At 45.5% G+C, this 20,246-nt stretch overlaps 1 protein-coding gene across 11 annotated transcripts in view; it reads left to right on the plus strand.

The window, feature by feature from the left end:
• LOC101944500 (zinc finger protein 239-like) overlaps window positions 1-20,246 on the plus strand; it is a 32,359-nt gene that overhangs the window by 8,273 nt on the left and 3,840 nt on the right. For 3 of the 11 annotated variants that reach the window (XM_065558707.1, XM_065558706.1, XM_065558710.1), the window contains one exon: window positions 14,598-14,705. The exons of 1 other annotated variant lie outside the window; for it this stretch is intronic. In XM_065558707.1, the coding sequence (XP_065414779.1) occupies window positions 14,598-14,705 (108 nt within the window). Of the gene's footprint in view, window positions 1-6,732; window positions 6,792-6,845; window positions 11,528-11,743; window positions 13,191-14,449; window positions 14,520-14,597; window positions 14,706-18,466; window positions 18,584-20,246 lie in introns of those variants that run through there. 7 more of the 11 variants (XM_042854088.2, XM_042854087.2, XM_042854084.2 and 4 more) reach the window with 6 other exon arrangements.

Genomic DNA, 20,246 nt, shown 5'->3' on the forward strand with positions numbered 1-20,246 from the left:
GTGCATCAGAATTGATTCCTTGAAGACCTGCTCCAAGATTTTTCCAGGGACTGAGGTGAGGTGAGGCTGACTGGCCTGTAGTTCCCCGAATCTTCCTTCTTCCCTTTTTTAAAGATGGGCACTACATTCGCCTTTTTCCAGTCATCCGGGACCTCCCCGGATCTCCATGAGTTTTCAAAGATAATGGCCAATGGCTCTGCAATCACATCTGCTAACTCCTTTAGCACCCTTGGATGCAGCGCATCCAGTCCCATGGACTTGTGCTCGTCCAGCTTTTCTAAATAGTCCTGAACCACTTCTTTCTCCACAGAGGGCTGGTCACCTTGTCCCCATACTGTGCTGCCCAGTGCAGTAGTCTGGGAGCTGACCTTGTTCATGAAGACCGAGGCAAAAAAAGCATTGAGTACATTAGCTTTTTCCACATCCTCTGTCACTCGGTTGCCTCCCTCATTCAGTAAGGGGCCCACATTTTCCTTGACTTCCTTCTTATTGCTAACGTACCTGAAGAAACCCTTCTTATCGCTCTTAACATCTCTTTCTAGCTGCAACTCCAAGTGTGATTTGGCCTTCCTGATTTCACTCCTGCATGCCTGAGCAATATTTTTACACTCCTCCCTGGTCATTTGTCCAATCTTCCACTTCTTGTAAGCTTCTTTTTTGTGTTTAAGATCAGCAAGGATTTCACTGTTAAGCCAAGCTGGTCGCCTGCCATATTTACTATTCTTTCTACACATCAGGATGGTTTGTTCCTGCAACCTCAGTAAGGATTCTTTAAAATACAGCCAGCTCTCCTGGACTCCTTTCCCCCCCACCCCCCCATTCATCTGACAAAGTGGGTATTCACCCATGAAAGCTTATGCTCCAATACGTCTGTTAGTCTATAAGGTGCCACAGGACTCTTTGTCGCTTTTTACAGATCCAGACTAACACGGCTACTCCTCTGATACTTTCCCCCTCATGTTATTCTCCCAGGGGATACTGCCCATCAGTTCCCTGAGGGAGTCAAAGTCTGCTTTTCTGAAGTCCAGGGTCCATATTTTGCTGCTCTCCTTTCTTCCTTGTGTCAGGATCCTGAACTTGACCATCTCATCGTCACTGCCTCCCAGGTTCCCATCCACTTTTGCTTCCCCTACTAATTCTTCCCTGTTTGTGAGCAGCAGGTCAAGAAGAGCTCTGCCTCTAGTTGGTTCCTCCAGCATTTGCACCAGGAAATTGTCCCCTACACTTTCCAAAAACTTCCTGGATTGTCTGTGCACCTCTGTATTGCTCTCCCAGGAGATATCAGGGTGATTGAAGTCTCCCATGAGAACCAGGGCCTGTGATCTAGTAACTTCTGTTAGTTGCCGGAAGAAAGCCTCATCCACTTCATCCCCCTGGTCTGGTGGTCTATAGCAGACTCCCACCACGACATCACCCTTGTTGCTCACACTTCTAAACTTAATCCAGAGACTCTCAGGTTTTTCTGCAGTGTCATACTGGAGCTCTGAGCAGTCATACTGCTCTCTTACATACAATGCAACTCCTCCACCTTTTCTGCCCTGCCTGTCCTTCCTGAACAGTTTATATCCATCCATGACAGTACTCCAGTCATGTGAGTTATCCCAACAGGTCTCTGTTATTCCAATCACATCATAATTCCTTGACTGTGCCAGGACTTCCAGTTCTCTCTGCTTGTTTCCCAGGCTTCTTGCATTTGTCTATAGGCACTGAAGATTGTCCTACTTTCTCAGTATGAGGCAGGAGTCCTCTTGCACTCTCCTGCTCATGCTTCCTCCCGGCATCCCACTTCCCTCAGGGCTTTGGTTTCCTTCCCCCAGTGAACCTAGTTTCAAGCCCTCCTCACTAGGTTAGCCAGCCTGCTTGCGAAGATGCTCTTCCCTCTCTTTGTTAAGTGGAGCCCGTCGCTGCCTAGCATTCCTTCTTTGAACACCATCCCATGATCAAAGAATCCAAAGCCTTCTCTCCGACACCACCTGCGTAGCCATTCATTGACTTCCACGATTCGACAGTCTCTACCCGGGCCTTTTCCTTCCACAAGGAGGATGGACGAGAACACCACTTGCGCCTCAACTCCTTTATCCTCCTTCCCAGAACCATGTAGTCTGCAATGATCTGCTCAAGGTCATTATTGGCAGTCTCATTGGTGCCACGTGGAGAAGCAGGAAGGGGTCGCGATTCGAGGTCTTGATGAGTCTTGGCAGTCTCTCCGTCACATTGTGAATCCTAGCTCCTGGCAAGCAGCACATTTCTCGGTTCTCCCGGTCGGGTCGGCAGATAGATGACTCAGTCCCCCTGAGAAGGGAGTCCCCGACCACCATCACCCTCCTCCTCCTCTTGGGAGCGGTGGTCGTGGAACCCCCATCCCTAGGACAGTGCATCTCATGCCTTCCAATTGGTGGAGTCTACTTCTGCTCCCTTCCCTCAGGTGTATCATCTACTCCAATCTCCGCATTAGTACCTGTGGTGAGAACATGAAAACAGTTGCTTACCTGTATCTGCATTGCTGGTACATGGATGCTCCTCTTTCTTCTTCTGGAGGTCACATGCTGTCAAAGTTCTTCACCGTCCTTCTGTCCCCGCTGCGCAGATTGCTCTGATTCTTCAGAATGTTGTGCCCCTAGAAGCATATCCTGACATCTGTCCAGGAAATCTTCATTTTTTCTTATGCAACGCAGGGTTGATATTTGTTCCTCCAAATCTTGAACCTTTTCTTCCAATATGGAGACCAGCTTGCAATTTGTACAAAGTCGCTTCTGTCCTGTGGAAGGAAGACAAACATGGCACATCCTGTGCAGGTCACAGCAGCTGATTGCTCACCATCCATATTACCTTCCTTCTAAGAGCTTCCTCAGCTGTTGCAGCAACTTCTCAGAGGAGCCTGCAAGTCGAAAGCCTCAGTGGGCTCTCCCCAAGCGAACTCCCAGTCAAACTCCCTCCGTTAGCCTCTCCGCTAGTTCGCAGCTGACTGCCTTTTTAGAACAGTCAGGCCCACTCAAGGCCCACCTGGAACAAAGCACTCCCAATTCACACTTTTCAAACAGTCAAGCACGCAGTCAAACTGACAAACTGTCCCCGCAACAGACACTCAGATACTCACCAACACAGTCCCCCAATGCTGCACTTAGCGTACCCCCTCTCGGACAGATCTCAGACAAACTCCCTCTGTTAGCCTCTCCACTGTTCGCCGCTTCCATTGGGTATGACAGTTCTTTTGTCACGGTCATCTGCAAACTTGCTGAGGGTGCAATTCATTAATAAAGATGTTGAACAAAACTGGTCCCAGGACCGACTCCTAGGACACTCCGTTTGATACCAGCTGCCAACTAGACATCGAGCCGTTGATCACTACCCGTTGAGCCTGACAATCTAGCCAGCTTTCTATCCACCTTATAGTCCGTTCATCCAGCCCATACTTTTTTAACTTGCTGGCAAGAATATTGTGGGAGACCGTATCAAAAGCTTTGCTAAAGTCAAGATATATCACATCCACCGCTTTCCCCATATCTAGAGAGCCAGTTATCTCATCATAGAAGGCAATCAGGTTGGTCAGGCATGACTTGCCCTTGGTGAATCCATGCTGACTGTTCCTGATCACCTTCCCCTCCTCCAAGTGCTTCAAAATGGATTCCTTGAGGACCTGCTCCATGATTTTGCCAGGGACTGAAGTGAGGCTGACCGGTCTGTAGTTCCTAGGGTTCTCTTTCTTCCCTTTTTTAAATATGGGCACTATATTTGCCTTTTTCCAGTCGTCCGGGATCTCTCCTGATCGCCACAAATTTTCAAATATAATGGCCAATGGCTCTGCAATCACATCAGCCAACTCCCTCAGCACTGTTGGATGCATTAGATCTGGACCCATGGACTTGTGTATACTCCTGCTTTTCTAAATAGTCCTTAACCTGTTCTTTCACCACTGAGGGCTGCTCACCTCCTCCCCATACTGTGTTGCCCAGTGCAGCAATCTGGGAGCTGACCTTGTCTGTGAAGACCGAAGCAAAAAAAAAAGCATTGAGTACTTCAGCTTTTTCCACATCATCTGTCACTATGTTGCCTCTCCCATTCAGTAAGGGTCCCACACTTTCCCTGACCACCTTCTTGTTGCTAATATATCTGTAGAAACCCTTCTTGTCAGAGTCATATTAGTTGGCAGCAGATTTTTTTGGCCCATCTCCCTGGGCCCTAACGTGTCAGTAGAGCTTGTTTCCAGGCAAGGTGATGCTCTTCACTTGTTTTCTGGGTCAGCGTAGTACGGCCGCAGAGTTCAGGGGAAGATCTTTCCCAGCAGTACATCCACCCTGTCCCTCTCCCCCAGGCAAGTTAGCATCTTGGCATGACTGGTTTGCCTCTTGTAGCAGGCCAGTTACCAGGCCCCAGTAGCAGCCCAGCACCATTGGGTATGACAATTCTTTTGTCACAGTCACCATCAACTTTGTAGACCTCCTATTTACAGACAGCTTAATCCTGGTAATGGGAGAGGGTGGGAAATCCCTATGGGTACACCCTATAAAAAACATTTCCTCAATCAGCGGGAAATTTGGGCCCAGTAGCTGCTCACATATGAACATCTAGAGTCAGCCAGTCCCTGGAAACTCCACCCCCTTGACTATAACGGGGACAACGAGAGCATTGGGATTCCCAAGGAGTGCTGGGGACTTGGGGGAGCAGGCTATGGCATAGTCACAGTTATAGTCACAGTCCCTTCCGGCCCCTTGGCTTGTACTAGTCCCTGCTAGTAAGATTTCTGCATCTCCTGTCAGCCTCCCTTCCAATCTGTTCACAGCAAAACAAAACAGAAAATGTCACTATTTTTGTGCCAGGACAAGTCTGAGCCATGGCTCAGTCGGATGTGTTTCTGCTTCCTTGGGGATTGAGCCTCTCTATGCATTCCCTCCAGTCCTGCTGCTACCCAGTTTCTTCAAGAAGCTGAGGAAGGCATGTGCCAGGCTGAGTCCTAGAGTCCCAGAATGCTTGAGACAGCACTGGCTGTCAGACCTCCAGAGTCTCTTGATACGGCCTCCAATGGCACTACCATTGTTCAGGCCCCACTAACACTGAACCATGACCAAAGTTCTCCACCCCAACCCTCACAGTCTCCACCTCACAGCAAGGGAGTTGAGTGGCTGAACCCAGGGGAAAGAGCCTGCTCTCAAGAAGTTCAAAACATTCTTATCAGTAGCAGAATAGTTGTCCCGTTGGAAACCTATCTTGCAAAGCGGGAGAGATTTTTCATCTGGCCATTAGATACTCTCTCTCGCCATCTAAAATGCAGGAATATCCACTGCAATTGAAGGAGTTGGACCTCTTGATGAGTTCAGTAAAAGTTCATTTAGCATACAACTCAGCAATCCACTCTCCCATTTAAGAACATTTTGGTTTTCTCACATTCCATGGTTGGGAGATTTCTGAAGAAACTAATGAGGATTTATCCTCCCATTCATGAACCCATCCCTCCCTGGGCCCTCGTTATGGTATTTTTGCCACTGGCCTCCTGCTCTTTTTCTCTTATGTCTAAAAAGACAGCCTTCTTGGTAGTGATCATGTCAGAGTGGAAGAGCTACAGTGTCTGATGGTGGGGCCTCCATACGTGGTCTGTTATAAAGATAAAGTTTCTTTAAGACTTTACCCTAAGTTCCTAAATAAAGTGGTATCAGACTTTCACCTGAATCAACTGATTCATCTTCTGATATTCTTTCCAAAGCCTCATAGCCATAAAGACGAAGAGAGACTCCACACATTAGATGTGCTATGAGTTCTCTCTTTCTATATTGACAGTAGCAAACAAATCAGATCCTCGCTGAAACTGATGTGCAGAAAGGATGGGAGATCAACGTCTTCTGCACAGAGGATTTTGAACTGGATAGCTTTCTGCATCAGGACTTAGACTCAGACTTTTTAAGACCAGAAGGGCCATCGTGATCATCTAGTCTGACCTCCTGCATATCACAGGCTGCAGAACCTCATGCCCCACTCTTGTAATAGCTCATAACCTCTGGCTGAGTTACTGAAATCCTCAAGTTACAGAGAATCTGCCATTTACTTTAGTTCAAACCAACAAGTGACCCAGGCCACACACTGCAGGCAAATGCAAAAAATCCCCAGGTCTCTGCCAATCTGACCTGGGGGGGGGGAAATTCCTTTTCAACCCCAAATATGGTGATTAGTTAAACTCTGAGTATGTGGGCAAGACCCATCAGCCAGATATTTGGTAAATAATTCACTGTAGTAACTCAGAACCCTTCCCATCTAGTGTCCCATCTTCACTGGTTTGAAATATTTACTAATTGCAGTTGCAGATTGGCCATATGCCATTGTAGGCAACCTCTTCATACCATCCCCTGCATATATTTATCAAGCTCAGTCTTGAAACAAATTAGGGATTTTTTTGGTCCCCACTACTCCCCTTGGAAGACTGTTCCAGAACTTCGTTCCTCTGAGGGTTAGATACATTTGTCTAATATCAAGTCTAACCTTGTTGATGGCCAAAAACATCCGCTCAATGTGTAGCAGAAGCCAAAAAAGCTAACAGAATGTTAGGAACCATTAGAGAGACACGATGGGTAAGGTGATATCTTTCACTGGATTTCAAGGGACAGAATCAACTTGATTATTTTTATTGACTAATATAAATAAATAAATTTTTGTCAGGGCTCCCTTTAAATAGTCTGCTCTGATTTTTTTTAAATGTCTTCTAAAATTTGTTGTTGGCATGTTTTTGCTCTATTGTTTGTTTAGAAGGCTATTTTCGGTGAGTCTGAGAGCAGCAGCAGCAATTAGGGGTCACCTGTAAGATGGTAGGTATCATATGTTCATATGGAAATAAGATGTTCAAGTTGTATCCCTTTCAGATCCCCTTCCTAAGGCATCTTTTCTCTCCAATGACTCGTCTCTGGATTCTTATTTCAATGCACCAGGTGATGGGATTATAAGTGAGAATGAGGAGTATGCCCACCAGGAAGGTCCTGAGTTAATGGAACCATGTGGCACATTATCAGGAATATCCCAAAGGAATATTTTCCAGAGTCCTGAGCAGAGCAAAGCCTGTGAGGGTCAGCACAGATCAGAAAGGCATCAGACAACTGCTCCAGAGAAGAGACAGGGTAAATCAACTGTTTGTGAAAGAGGTTTCAGGAAACTGCCAGACATTGACCAGCTGGGAAACCGCACTATGGGGAGATCAGCAATATGTGATGACTGTGGGAAAAGCTTCAGGGTGAGCTCAAACCTCAGACAGCATCAGAGAATCCACACCAGAGAGAAACCCTTTGGATGTGCCGAATGTGGGGAAAGCTTCCGGCAGCGCTCGCACCTTATTCAGCATCAGACAAAGCACACGGGGGAGAGACCTTATGAATGTACCGAGTGTGGGAAAAGTTTTACTGTGAGCTCAAACCTTATTCGGCATCAGATAATCCACACTGGAGAAAAACCCTATAAATGTGCCGAGTGCGGGAAGAGCTTTAGTGGGAACTCACAGCTAATCCAGCATCAGAGAATCCACACAGGTGAGAAACCCTATGAATGTGGTGACTGTGGGAAGAGCTTCAGTGTGAGCTCAGCCCTTACTCGTCATCAGCGAACCCACACTGGAGAGAAACCTTATGAATGCACTGTGTGTGGGAAAAGCTTCAGTCAGAGCTCAGACCTTATGAAACATCAGCGAATTCACACAGGAGAGAGGCCCTACGAATGCACTGACTGTGGGAAGAGCTTCTGTGTGAGTTCTCATCTTATTCAACATCAGAGAATCCACACGGGAGAGCGACCCTATGAGTGTGCCGATTGTGGGAAAAGCTTCAGTCAGAGCTCAGACCTTATGAAACATCAGAGGATCCATACAGGGGAGAGACCGTATGAATGTGCTGAGTGTGGAAAGAGCTTTAGTTGGAGCTCAGCACTTATCAAACATAGCAGAATCCACACAGGGGAGAGACCCTATGAATGCGCAAGGTGTGGGAAAAGCTTCAGTCAGAGCTCGCACCTTGTTCAGCATCAGAGAATCCACATGGGAGGAAATCCCTGAGACTGGGATGAGAATGGGGAAGGCTTTGTGTCAGATATCCCTCCCAACGGATAGAAGCCAAGTGTGTTTCTTTGGGCCTGTAAGGCTCTGACCTGTTCATAGAGAATGAGAAGTGGATTGTTGAGGATGGATTGTAGTTAGACAAAGAGGAAAGATTGGTGCAGTGAGATGAATCGTGTAGAGGAATATGTGGTGGGAGCCAGAGGAGGAACCAGGAGATGCTGGAGGGGATGGATCATTTGGGGAGGGTGGGGGACCTGGTAGTGTAATTAGGCGGAAGTCACTTTGACAGGGTATTAATAAATACATTTAGGAGGAAAGGTAAAATTACCCATTTCTCTGTGCACAGGGTGGGCTTCAGACAAGTTATAGTAGGAATTTCACAGTCAAGTGGGGACTTTATAGGGACTGCTTGGCTTATTGCTGTGGGATGGAATGAAACCTACTCCTGGCTCCAGTAGGGAGGGTCTTCTGGAGGGCAGAGTGGGGTGCAAAGATTCTTTCCCAGCTCTGCCACTTACTTGTTCTACGACCTTAGGTAACTCACTCCACTTCTCCATGCCTTTGTTTCCCCATTTGTAAAACTGGGATAAGAATCACTCACCTCACATACTATTTAATATAGACTCAGAGTCATAAGAATTGGGGCCATATTAAATTCTGCACAAAAAGGAATAGAATTGTTCCTGCCCAGAGGAATTTATATAGTCTAAGAAACTATATTCTTTTTCTAGGATTCTCTTCTCTTTGTTTATAGGTGCTGGGGGGAGAGGGCGGGTTGAGACCTTTTTCACTTGTTTTTTAAATTTAGTTTGACCTCAGTCTTGTTACTTAGGTTTTCATATTTGCCGTACAGCAAACCTATGCTGAGTTCATTAGACTCAAGCACATGGAGTGACTATAGGATGTACCACACATTTAAAGTTACACATCAAACCTCTTTTATATACAATTACACATTACATTACATTTACTATATGTTGCATTACATGTTTTGAGATTGGCTTGGTTACTTTGTAGGAACTGTACAGCAGGGATGGGCAAACTTTTTGGTCTGAGGGCCATATCTGAGTATAGAAATTGTATGACGGGCCATGAATGCTCGCAAAATTTGGGTTGGGGTGTGGGAAGGGGTGAGGGCTCTGGCTGGGGGTGCGGGCTCCAGGGTGGGGCCAGAAATGAAGAGTTCAGGATGCGGGAGAGGGCTCCGGGCTGGGGTGGAGTGGGTGTGCAGGGGAGTGAGGGCTGAGGATGAGGGGTTTGGGGTGTAGGAGAGTGCTCTGGGCTAGGGCTGAGGAGTTCAGAGGGCGGGAGGGGGATCAGGGCTGAGGCAGGAGGTTGGTGCACCTGGGGCGGGGCAAGGGCTCTGGCTGGGGGTGCAGGCTCTGGGGTGGGGCTGGGGATGAGGGGTGTGGGGTGCAGGAGGGTTCTCCAGGCTAGGATCGAGGGGGTTGGAGGATGGGAGGGGGGTCAGAGCTGGGGGGTGGCTCAGGGGTGCAGGCTCTTGGCAGCGCTTACCTCAAGTGGCTCCCTGAAACAGCGGCATGTCCCCCCTCTGGCTCCTACGCAGAAGCGTGGCCAGGCTGCTCTGCCGCGCACTGCCCTGTCTGTAGGCGCTGCCCCTGCAGCTCCCATTGGCCGTGGTTCCCAGCCAATGGGAGCTTTGGGGGCGGTGCTGGGGCCAGTGGCAGTGTGCGGAGCGGAGCCCCCTGGCTGCTCCTATGGGTAGAAGCTGGAGGGGGGAAATGCCGCTGCTTCCGGGAGCCGCATGAAAGAAGGAAAACAATTTTTTTTTTATACTGTATGGGTTATGGGTTGCAGTGCTTTTACATTTAATTTTATGGTATTGGACTCTTGTTAATTTTTTTTAATTTTGCACTAACTGGTATTACTTTTTTGTACTACATTTTTAATTTTTTTGTGGTGATAAAAGAGGACAAATGGTGGGTTTTTTTGTTTTGTTTTTGTTTTTTTCCCTTTATATTACTTAAGGCTGCTTTTACTTTGTATAGCATGTATTTTTTTAAATACTACAAGTGTTATTATTAGAATATATTGACTTAATTTTATATTTTTAAAGCAATTGCAACATTATTGAATGGTTCCCATGTGTATTCCCCCTTATCTTTGCTAGTACAGACATTCTGTTTCCAGCCTTCTAATTCATTACCTCCCTAATCCTGTCTCCCCAAAAATAAGACCTCACTAATGTCCAATTACTCATGTTAAGCCAGGCCTACAGTAAGGTGGGTCTCAGCTTCCTTCTTACTAAGATTTTTCTTGGAGCTTTGAGAGTGGGACTAGACTTCTTTTCCTTTTTCTCTAGGCTGAGGTGAACTTTCTGAAAATGTGGGCTTCAGCGAGCATCAGAGTTTAATTCTAGCTTCATAAAACAGTCTTTAACCTTTATTAAAATTCCTAATAAAAACTTGTTTTAAAAACTCCTTTGTGTCCTCCAGTTTCCTGGAAATGTTTTCAGTACCTGAGATGTTTGCGACAAAGATTCCCAAGGTGACAGATTTCCCCCTTACTCATTTCTCTCTCCACCATCAGGAATCAGGGGCATGTGTGCACTAAACAGTTTGCTCAGACCCTGGTTACTTGAAGGAAATTTGCACCAGTATAATGAATGTACACCAATGCCAATCCCTCCTGCAGACATGCTGCATGGCACAAAGTGAGGCTTTGATTGGGTAGCTCAATTTGGTACCACTGATGTAGGGATACGTGTATGACTTTCCTTAATGTAGATAGGGCATTAGAGCTGGAATGGCTACTTCCTGAGAGCCTGGACATATGAACTCTTCCAGCTGGGGCACAACTTGTCTCCTCTGGCAGCAGCATCTGCACCTGTCTCCCCTCTGTTGATTCCATTGCTCTTTAGGAATTTAATTAACTGTTTTTATTTAAACAGAACAGCCAGAGCTCCTTTCAGAGGTTCTAGCCAGACTCCCTCCCAGGCTTCTGGTATTCATCAGCTGTCCACCTCCTGTCCCAATTTTCTGGTACTTTTTGGAATACTCAATTCCCTGGTGTGTTTCCCTGATACTCCACTGGCCCATCTTCTGTGTCAAAGTTGCACCTTGGAGGTTCTGGCTATGTAGATGGGACCACTGAATTTCAACAGCTGGTCTCTGATTGCACATCAGTCTACTTGTCTTTGCACAGGTCAGCAAACAACTGACATCACTGGACAAAACATCTGACTCTTGTTTACAATCTAAAATGATTAGTTAAATCATCTTAGTCTGGTATTTTAAAATAGACTCATATATGTCATCTAAATAGGAGAGAAACAAAACCATTCTGACCAGGGAATTTCTCCAGGATCTCTTGGAGTGAAAGTGAGATTTCATTCCTGGATTAGATAAGTGGGGTTGGAAGGACTGTTGATAACAGAGCAATAATCCAAAGGAGCCTAGAGAGAATGGAAATGTGGGCAGGAAATTACAATATGGGAATGAATTTCAGGGGAAATTTGAAATCTTAATGAATTGGAAGTACAGATCGTGGGAGGAGGAAAACTGGAAAGCAGTAATGGGAGAAAGGGAGGGGATGGAGGGGGCAGCAATCTTGCTATATTTGTATTATGATACAAGGATCATGTACGCAAAGGCCTCATAGCATGAAACAAGGAAGGGAAATGAGGTACCCCTTTCTTCATCCTCATCAAGAGACTGGGAGGGGGCAGACAATAGCAATGTGAGAGCTGGGGGGTGGGGAGGGAACTCACCGCAGGAGGAATGGCTTTTCTTTTTCTTGAAATCAGTGCATGTGGGGAGGAGTTCCTGGGGCAGTCAGAGGTTGAAATTGGGGGGTGAGCAGGGTCTTTCCAGATGCTTAGCAGAGGGCCTATCTTTAACTGCTTGCCTTGATGACATAGGAGGAGGCATGTTGCCCTGAGTCAAGCATCATAGTCCTTGACATCCCCAGCACAGGTTATTTGTGGTGAGTGAGGAGAGGAATGGTCTGGAGGAGGTAAATGTAGCTTGAACCATGTGGAGAGACAGTGAGCAAGCTGGTACATTAATAAAATCACCTGGTGGTGAAGCAGGATGTGTGCTCATCTGCCTACAGCATGTTATCTTACCAGCAGTCAGTAAAATGGGGTTAAGGCCTGGAGCAGGGTTAGCGGGAACAATGTGATGAGTCTGACCTTCCTGGTATGAAGTATCTCCCCAAACAATGTTGTCGGCTCAGCAGTGTTGGTCCCATGGTCACCAAGGAGGTTGAGATACTGTACCTGGAGCTAGGAGGGGTCAGTAAAATGGGAGTAAGGGCTGGAGCAGGGTTGGAGGATAGAATGTATTCAGTCTGATGCTCCCATTGTCCTTCCTAATAAGAAATGTGTCACAACTAACATTACAGTATCAAAATTATTCAAAGCTTTAAGACACAGCTTCTTTTATACTCTTCTCTGGAATAATTTAATTATCTTTACTAAAACATCCCTATCTAATGCTTCTTTGCTCTTTTCTGAGTGCTGCATTCCTAGATTTGTAAATGTTGTGAATCCTGCAGATCTTGGTAGTTTTATTTTTCCCCTCTCATAGAAATAACGTTTCATGTGGAGTGCGTCACTGAATATATAAATACCTGCTTTTCCCCAGTCTTCAATATAGAAAGTCTCATTTTTGTATGTTGGTAACAGAGACTATTAAGAGGGCTTTAATTTCTTTGCAAGAGAATCCCATCGTTTAACTATGGATATCAGTTAATATATTTTTCCCTGCTCAATGACCACCCAGTGCTTCTCATTCGTATGCTCCTTAGCTGCTCTGATGGGCTCGCTTGCTAGTTACAAATAACGTGAGTGTCACAAAAGGAAGTTAGAGCGTGTTTGTCCTATAATAGTCCCGACCCCCTTCTTCATCCCTGGGAGCAATGTCCCTCTCTGTGATTCGTTAACACTGTCACATGACAGGCCCTTGCTCAGCAGGGGAGAACCTGTGTCTGTGATTCCTTAGCAATGTCACATGATCAGGGCTAGCTACTGCTCCTGCCTGCTTTCTTCGCACAGCCCCCAGCTGGTCCTGGCCGTCGGCTCTCCTCGGCTATGCGCCTGGGAGGAAGGCTTCTGTTACTAGCCTAGCCAAGCTGGGGACTGTCTCAGACTGTAACTAGCCTCCTAGGACTCTCCAAACGCCAAGTCCTGAGCCGGAGACTAAAGGTAACTGAGAGATGTCGGGTAAAGTGCGTCTGTAAAAACACCCCCCTGCTGCCCCATCTCCGCTCCCTGTGTGTCTGCGAGTCCCAGACCGGCTGGCTTTACTGACATCCCCTTAGCGCTCACAGGGGCTGACCCAGTTATAGGACAGCAAGTAGACCCGGAAATGGAGCACTAACCAAGTCCCCCATCCGGAGAGGGAAGGGGTTAGAAAGGAAAAATAGGAAAAGGGGTGATAAACTCCAAGAGAAGGTCTGCCCAGAGCTGTTACTGGATCATCGAGAAGAATTAATCTAAAAGGAGGCAGATTAAAAGGCTGCCCTCCCAGACACCGTCAGGGAAACCACCCAAAGTGTAGCCTGTTACTCTGCTCTCTTGCAGTGTTTTGTTCAGGCTCTGTTAAAGGGAGGTTACACAAATGGCTTGGTTCATTTAGTGCTGTGGAAGATGCAGGGTCTGCACGGTAGCAGAGGGACCAAGCAAGTGGTATCTGTGCAGAAGAGCCTGAGGGGATTTCAGCTTCAAAATGGACTGAAACCCTTTATAAAAATCTCCCCAGTTGCCCTGATCTGAACAACATCCATGTGTTGCTCTGCCCCATCTCCCCAGGGAGCTGGGGGAAGTGAAACGACTGCAGGGGAGCTGGCACAGGGAACTGTTAATGGAGATATCAGGAAAAGGGTGAGGAACAGTAAATTGAGGAAGGCAGGAGGGAGACATTAACCCAGTGTTGCCAACTCCTGTGATTGGTGTTTCTCTTAAAGCTCCAGCTTTGTGATTATGTGAGAATCTGTTGTCATTTAAAACATGACCTCTGAAGGCTCAAAAACCAGAAGGCAAATAAATTTGTTTTTAAAAAGTACATGATATTTGAACACTTGGGTTAGCAATGCTTTAATTAAGAGGGAGAGGCAGCTCTTCAGGACAGGTGAGTGGGAGCAGGCAGTGACAGGTGACTGCTTCTGCTCAGCAGCAGCCCAGCAAGGGGACCACCACACCCAGCAAATGTCTGTGCCTGTGGGGAAAGATTGTCACCTCCTATTTCCTCCCTTTGAGAAGGAGGGTCAGAGATGCCACATCTCCTTCTGCTCAGGGCTTCCTAGGGGGAGAGAACGGAGACATTGACCTGTCTGGTTACTCACACACATAGAATCACTGTCTCCTCCACTCCCCAGGCTTGTTCTGTTTTCTGATGGGCCCTGGTCTCTGCCAGTAAGATCTTTGCAAGTCGCTTAGTATTGTTCTCTTTCTAAATCCCCCAGTTTATGAAGAGCCGACTCTCCTACTGGGGACACAACACACGTCCTAGCACACATCTGGCTTTAGCACAAGGTATTTCCCTTCTATGCAACTGAAATGTCCCCTGGTAAAGAGAGTCCTGATCTTGCCCATTTCTCCTCCCTTGAGCAGGATTTCCAATTATCAAACCGGAGATGATCTCCCGCATGGAACAAAAGGAAGAGCTGTTGATCTCCTCTCTCCAGGGCTATGAGGAAACAGCGATACCAAATGGCACAGGTGAGACGTAAGCTAAATTATCTAGGGAAAAGTCAGTTAGCATAATGAAAATCTGGAATTCCCTCAGCCCTGTTGTGAGTTTCCACCACTTTGTCTTGTCTAACTCGGACCACTGTTGTAACCAGTCTTTTTTGAGTCTTTGTACATGTGCTTCATGCGTGTGAGATCAGAATCTTTCACCAGTCCATTGGGGCCACCCCTGCACCCTGCATATCCCTGTGTCCTTCATCTGAGTTCATAAAGGGCAGAGTGGCAACAGCTGTTCCTGACTTCCCCCTTACTGCCCTTGGGAGCAAGATGGAACTCGGTGGTGTCCGCCTTCTACCGTGCATCATTTTTTCTCTCTAACTCTTAATAATTGGTTAGTTCTTTTTGTTAATGAAGAAAAAGGTTTATTTGTTATCTCTTTCTTTGTGTCTTTGTCACTGCCACCTTGAATAGGGGATTCAAAGCCCTTGGGCTTTAAGCCTTGTTCATCTTGTAGTGAACTTATTCCCTTGGCTGACGGCCACTGCTGTTGCTTATTTTGTTTGTGTGAGAACCATGTGCCTGATAGGTGTTTGATCTGCTAGCCCTTCTCATCAAGAACCTGTCAGTCGAGCGATACTCATCTGAAGCTGTTTCTCCTGGAATAGTCAAGGAGGGGAACATCTCATTCAGAAGAATGCACCTCTGACACTAAAAAAGGACCTGCAGCCTTGAAATCATATCCAACCAGTGCTCCTGTGAGTGGAGACCCAAGACCAGTATCAATACTGGTCTTAGGTGTTGGGCCATCCCTGGATTCCTAATCCACACTTGGCACCATTGGGAGTGCCAAAGACCAATCCTGCCTCCTCCACACTATGGCAAGGCAGGTCAGAACATCAGTCAAAAGACTCTCGGCACCTATCTGCCTCCCCACAAAAGGAAAAATCTAACAGGCCTAAGAAGAGTCATATCCCTTCTGCCTCCTCCCAGGAGCCAAACATTAAGCTATCTCCTACAGCCGGGGCTAGTGAGGCACGAATGCCTGCATGCTCAGTACCAAGCAAAGTCAAATCAACCCCGGTGCCAGAGTCCAAAACCAAGCAGTCTTACTAGACACTGAAGCCCTTGGTACCAGAACAAGCACTAGTGGTTGAGTCAATCACGGTGCCAGCAGACATCCTGTTGGCTGCAGTCACCATATCACTGGTAGCGTCTGTCATCATCAAGATCACTACTTATAGCATATTCCTTTTCCTCTCTTGACCATGCTTTTTCTCCCTCCTCTAGCTAGAAATCATCCCCAGTTTCTTCTCCCTGTGCAACTGGGTTAGGTGATGGGTCACCTTCTCACCATATGGCTCCTCATCCTAGGGCCCCATCTCACCCTTCACATTCTGCTTGCCCCTCACCTTGGCCTACTCAACCCTATCAGCTTTTTTCTTTTAATATTCCCTCTTGGCAACAATTTAGTTATTGAAGCCCTTCCTCCAAAGCAGAGTGGATTTGATTTAAATCACTAGTCAGGAAGACTTGATTTAATCATGAATTTCTACATAAAAGTGCATTCTTGTTGGTTGTTATAACCTTAATACATATTCTTCACAACTCAGAGTTAGATGTAGGTTTCATTTTTAGAAGGTACACACTATACATTTTAAAGTGATTTATTTTGAAAACTTTTCAGATTAGTTTTACAGCTATATCAGAAAATGAATGATTGTTTGGTTATTTCATTTACCAAAGGTAATTAAAGCAGATAGTTCACCTCCCAATGACTTCATAAATATCTCCAATTCAACAGGTTAATCATTAATATTTGGAGGCTTTTCTTGCCATGCTGTATTAGGAGGAGAACATCACCAGACAGACATTTAAATTGTTTTATTTAACTAAAACAACAACATTAATGTATTCTGGATTTTTTTATTCAACAGCAAACATATAATATTTTAACAAAACAAGCATATGAATTTTTTTATTTCGCTAAAAGCAACAGAGGGTCCTGTGGCACCTTTGAGACTATGCATCTGAAGAAGTGAGGTTCTTACCCACGAAAGCTTATGCTCCCAGTACTTCTGTCTCAAAGGTGCCACAGGACCCTCTGTTGCTTTTTACAGATTCAGACTAACACGGCTACCCCTCTGATACTTAATTTAGCTAAATATTCAAGTTTTTTTCAAATCAGGTTTGTTTTTGTTAAAATTGTTTTAAACTAAAATAGTTAAATGAAATATTTTTTAAAAACAAAACAAAAATTAAATTGACTGTTAGCCAGGTCAACATGAGAAACTTAAAATATTGGCTTCTGCAGCTAACTCAGTCGTCTTCACTTTCATTTTCCTGTTTGTTCATAATCTGGAAAAGAAAAACACGCTTTCCTGCTTTTTCAGGTCCCAAACGATTTCTCAATTTGGAATGAATTAGTCCAAAGGAAGAAAATATTCTTTCTACACCGGCAGAAGAAGCTACTGCTGTTAAAAGTGAGATTATCACTTCAACAGTCTTTGAATCCAAGTGCTTAAGTGACTTCCACCAGTTCACTGGTGTGACTTTCTGTAAAACATCATCAGCAAACATACATTTCTTGAATGGTTCACCCTTAGCTCTGAAGCTTATAATAGTTGGCATTATGGAGGGATGATTGCTGGATGTCCATGTCATAGCCAACTCCTCTTCTTCAGCAGTTAAGGTTTGACCCTGGTATCAAGTATTGAGAATATTTGCAAGAAAATGAGCTAGAGATAGTGCTTGTCCCATTTGTTTTTTTAATGCTTGTAATTTAACTCTGTCACTGTATATTTCTCTTTTTACGATCTCACTCAGTTCCTTCCAAATTTCAACAGCATCAGCAATAAACCAGCTATTTCCCTGCATTTTGTTGAAGGCTACAGAAATAGGCTTCAGGGTACTCAGCATGTGTTCAACATTTCTCTTAAGCCCGATGTTGAGAACTTTGGTTGTGACAGTGCCATCTATTTTTTCACGATTTGGTTCACAAACTGTCATCAGATTAGGCCAGTTCTTGATATAGTGCTCAAAACAGTCCACTACTGAGTTCCATCGCATGTCTTGTGGGAGAGTTAGCTTGGTTCCTCCTGCTTTTTTCAGAGCAGCTGCTGCAAAGTGGTTGTTATGGAAGTATTTTGCAATTTCAACAACATTAGCCTTTATTTCTGGAACACTGAAGTCTTTGGCTAGGAGGTGCATCAAATAAGCACTGCAACCATATGTTATTAGCTTGGGACTCTCTTCTAAATTTCTTCTCATCTTGGATACATTTGCAGCATTGTCTGTGACCAAGTTGCATACTAGACAGTTGAATTTTTTATCACAGTTTGTTATAGCTTTTAGTGCTACTTCTTGTAAGTATTCTGCTGTGTGTGCATTTTCTGATGTATCAATTGTTTCTGTAAGGAAGACATTCCCTTTTTCTGTTGTCACACAAGCACATACAACAGGATCATTGCGGACATTGCTCCACCCATCAAGACTCGGGTTAACAATTTTACTCTTTAGACTTTTTGCACACTGTTCAATTTCTCTTTCATACGTTTTATCCAGCAATTTGCCTGTGACATCTGCTCTGTTGGGTGGACTGTATCCTGGTCTTAATGACTGAACCATGTTAATGAAGTGTGGGTTCTCAGTCATACGGAAAGGAGAGTTTGTTGCATAAACAAACCGGGCAATTTTTTCATCAATTACCTCTTTTTGTAATCTGCTGGTATTTATCACAAACTTATCTCTGGTTGTTTCTGGATGATGGAGATATTTTTTTCTTTTTGCTACAGGTGATATACTGTGGCTATCTGACATACATGATGTGACGGAAACACTATCATTGGCAGATAACTCTGAAACTATAGAAAATGATGGTGATCTTGAAGGTGGATAGTCTTCCGAATCCTGTATGTTGAGGATGGATTCTCCTAAACAAAATAAGTCAATGCAGTTATTTAATTATTATGATGATACTGCTCATTTTACTCATTGCATTCACTGACACTCAGTAAAGGTGAAATTGTAAAAGGAAGATCTGCCTATTTCAGCTATTTATTTTTTATCACAACTGTATCTAAAATGATAGTACCATAGAGTAACAACTATATTTTTTGTTCAAACATGAGAATTCAAGAATAGTCCAGAAGGAACACAGGCAGTCCTTAAGAAAGAAGTATGAAATAAAAAAGTTTACCAACCTGAAGATCCTTCATGTTCAGACATGTTCCTTTCATCATCTTCAACGCAGCTTCCTCCTGAGAAGGAACACTTCTCATGATGTTGTCTCATTCGGTCAACCAGGCCTTGCATTTCTTTGTTGCACTGTTTGCATTTTGCATACATGCCTGTCTTACCCACAGGTAGAGGAACTTCATTAAAATATTCTCAAATTGGGTCTCTTTTACAGCCTGCTGCCATTAGAGGTTTTCCCTTCTAGTGAGAGAATGGTATGGTAGATCTCAAATCAATGAAGGCTACACTCAGAAAGACCTCAAGACTTCTGGAATATGCTGCTCAGACAGTTTCACTTTTGTTTCTACTGCCTGTCCCTCCCTTCTCACATTTATCTCCAGACTTCTTCTCCTTGTCCAGATCTATTCTGCCCCCAACAATCTTCTATTCATTGAACTTCTTGAAACTTTGCACTTTTAGAGAGAGGTACGGGATTGACTCTGTGTACACTAATTTGCAGAGGGACAATAGGGTTGAGGTCTGTTATTTCTCACCTCTATGTATTATTTATTGATTTATTTAAAAAACATTTTTGCTGTTAACACGCATGTTATCTCTGTAGAGACAAGTCCACAGTTTGATAACTGCAAAACTAAGCATCTCTGATGGTATCTTCTAAACAGAGCACTGAGCCCCATTGGGTAGATACAGTACAGACCTGTTTACGCGTGAATCCGCTTAACGCGCGGTAGCACAATGCCTCCCAGTGCTACCTATTTAACACACGAGGCTCGTTAATACGTGGTACAGGAACTTGCTATGTAGCGCTATAGATTTGCTCACTAACTCACTGACATAGAAATCAACAGGAAGTGCGGAGCGGAAACGTGTTGTACATCTTTCCTGCCGACGGGCATCAATGGGCACCAATGTTAAAGTGCTGCAACGGCAGCGCTTTAAGGATGGTCTTTTGCTGTGGCAGTGCTTTAACGTTGCTGCCCCTTCCACATCCTGCTGTCGGTAGTCCTGCCAGTAGGGACCCTACCAGCAGGGCTGCCGACGGGGGAGGCAAAAAGGGCAGGGACATTAAAGTGATGGTCTTTGCTGCGGCAGCACTGGGCCGCCGACGGAGGGTGGCCAGCAACGTTAAAGTGCTGCTGCGGCAAAGGACCCTGCAGCCCTTTACGGTCCCTACCCCTTTTGCCCCCCCTTGGCCGCCAACGCGGGGGGGGGGGGGGGGGGTTGGGAGCAAAGGGAGCAGCTGCCCTGGGGCTGGCGATTTAAAAGGGCCAGGGGCTCTGGACGCTGCTACCACAGCAGTGGCGTCCAGCGCCTTGGGCCCTTTAAATCACCACGGGAACCCCAGGCAGCATGGACCAGGCGGCCTGGAAGGGCTGG

Source organism: Chrysemys picta, chromosome 10 (assembly GCF_011386835.1).
Source record: "Chrysemys picta bellii isolate R12L10 chromosome 10, ASM1138683v2, whole genome shotgun sequence".
NCBI lineage: Eukaryota > Metazoa > Chordata > Testudines > Emydidae > Chrysemys > Chrysemys picta.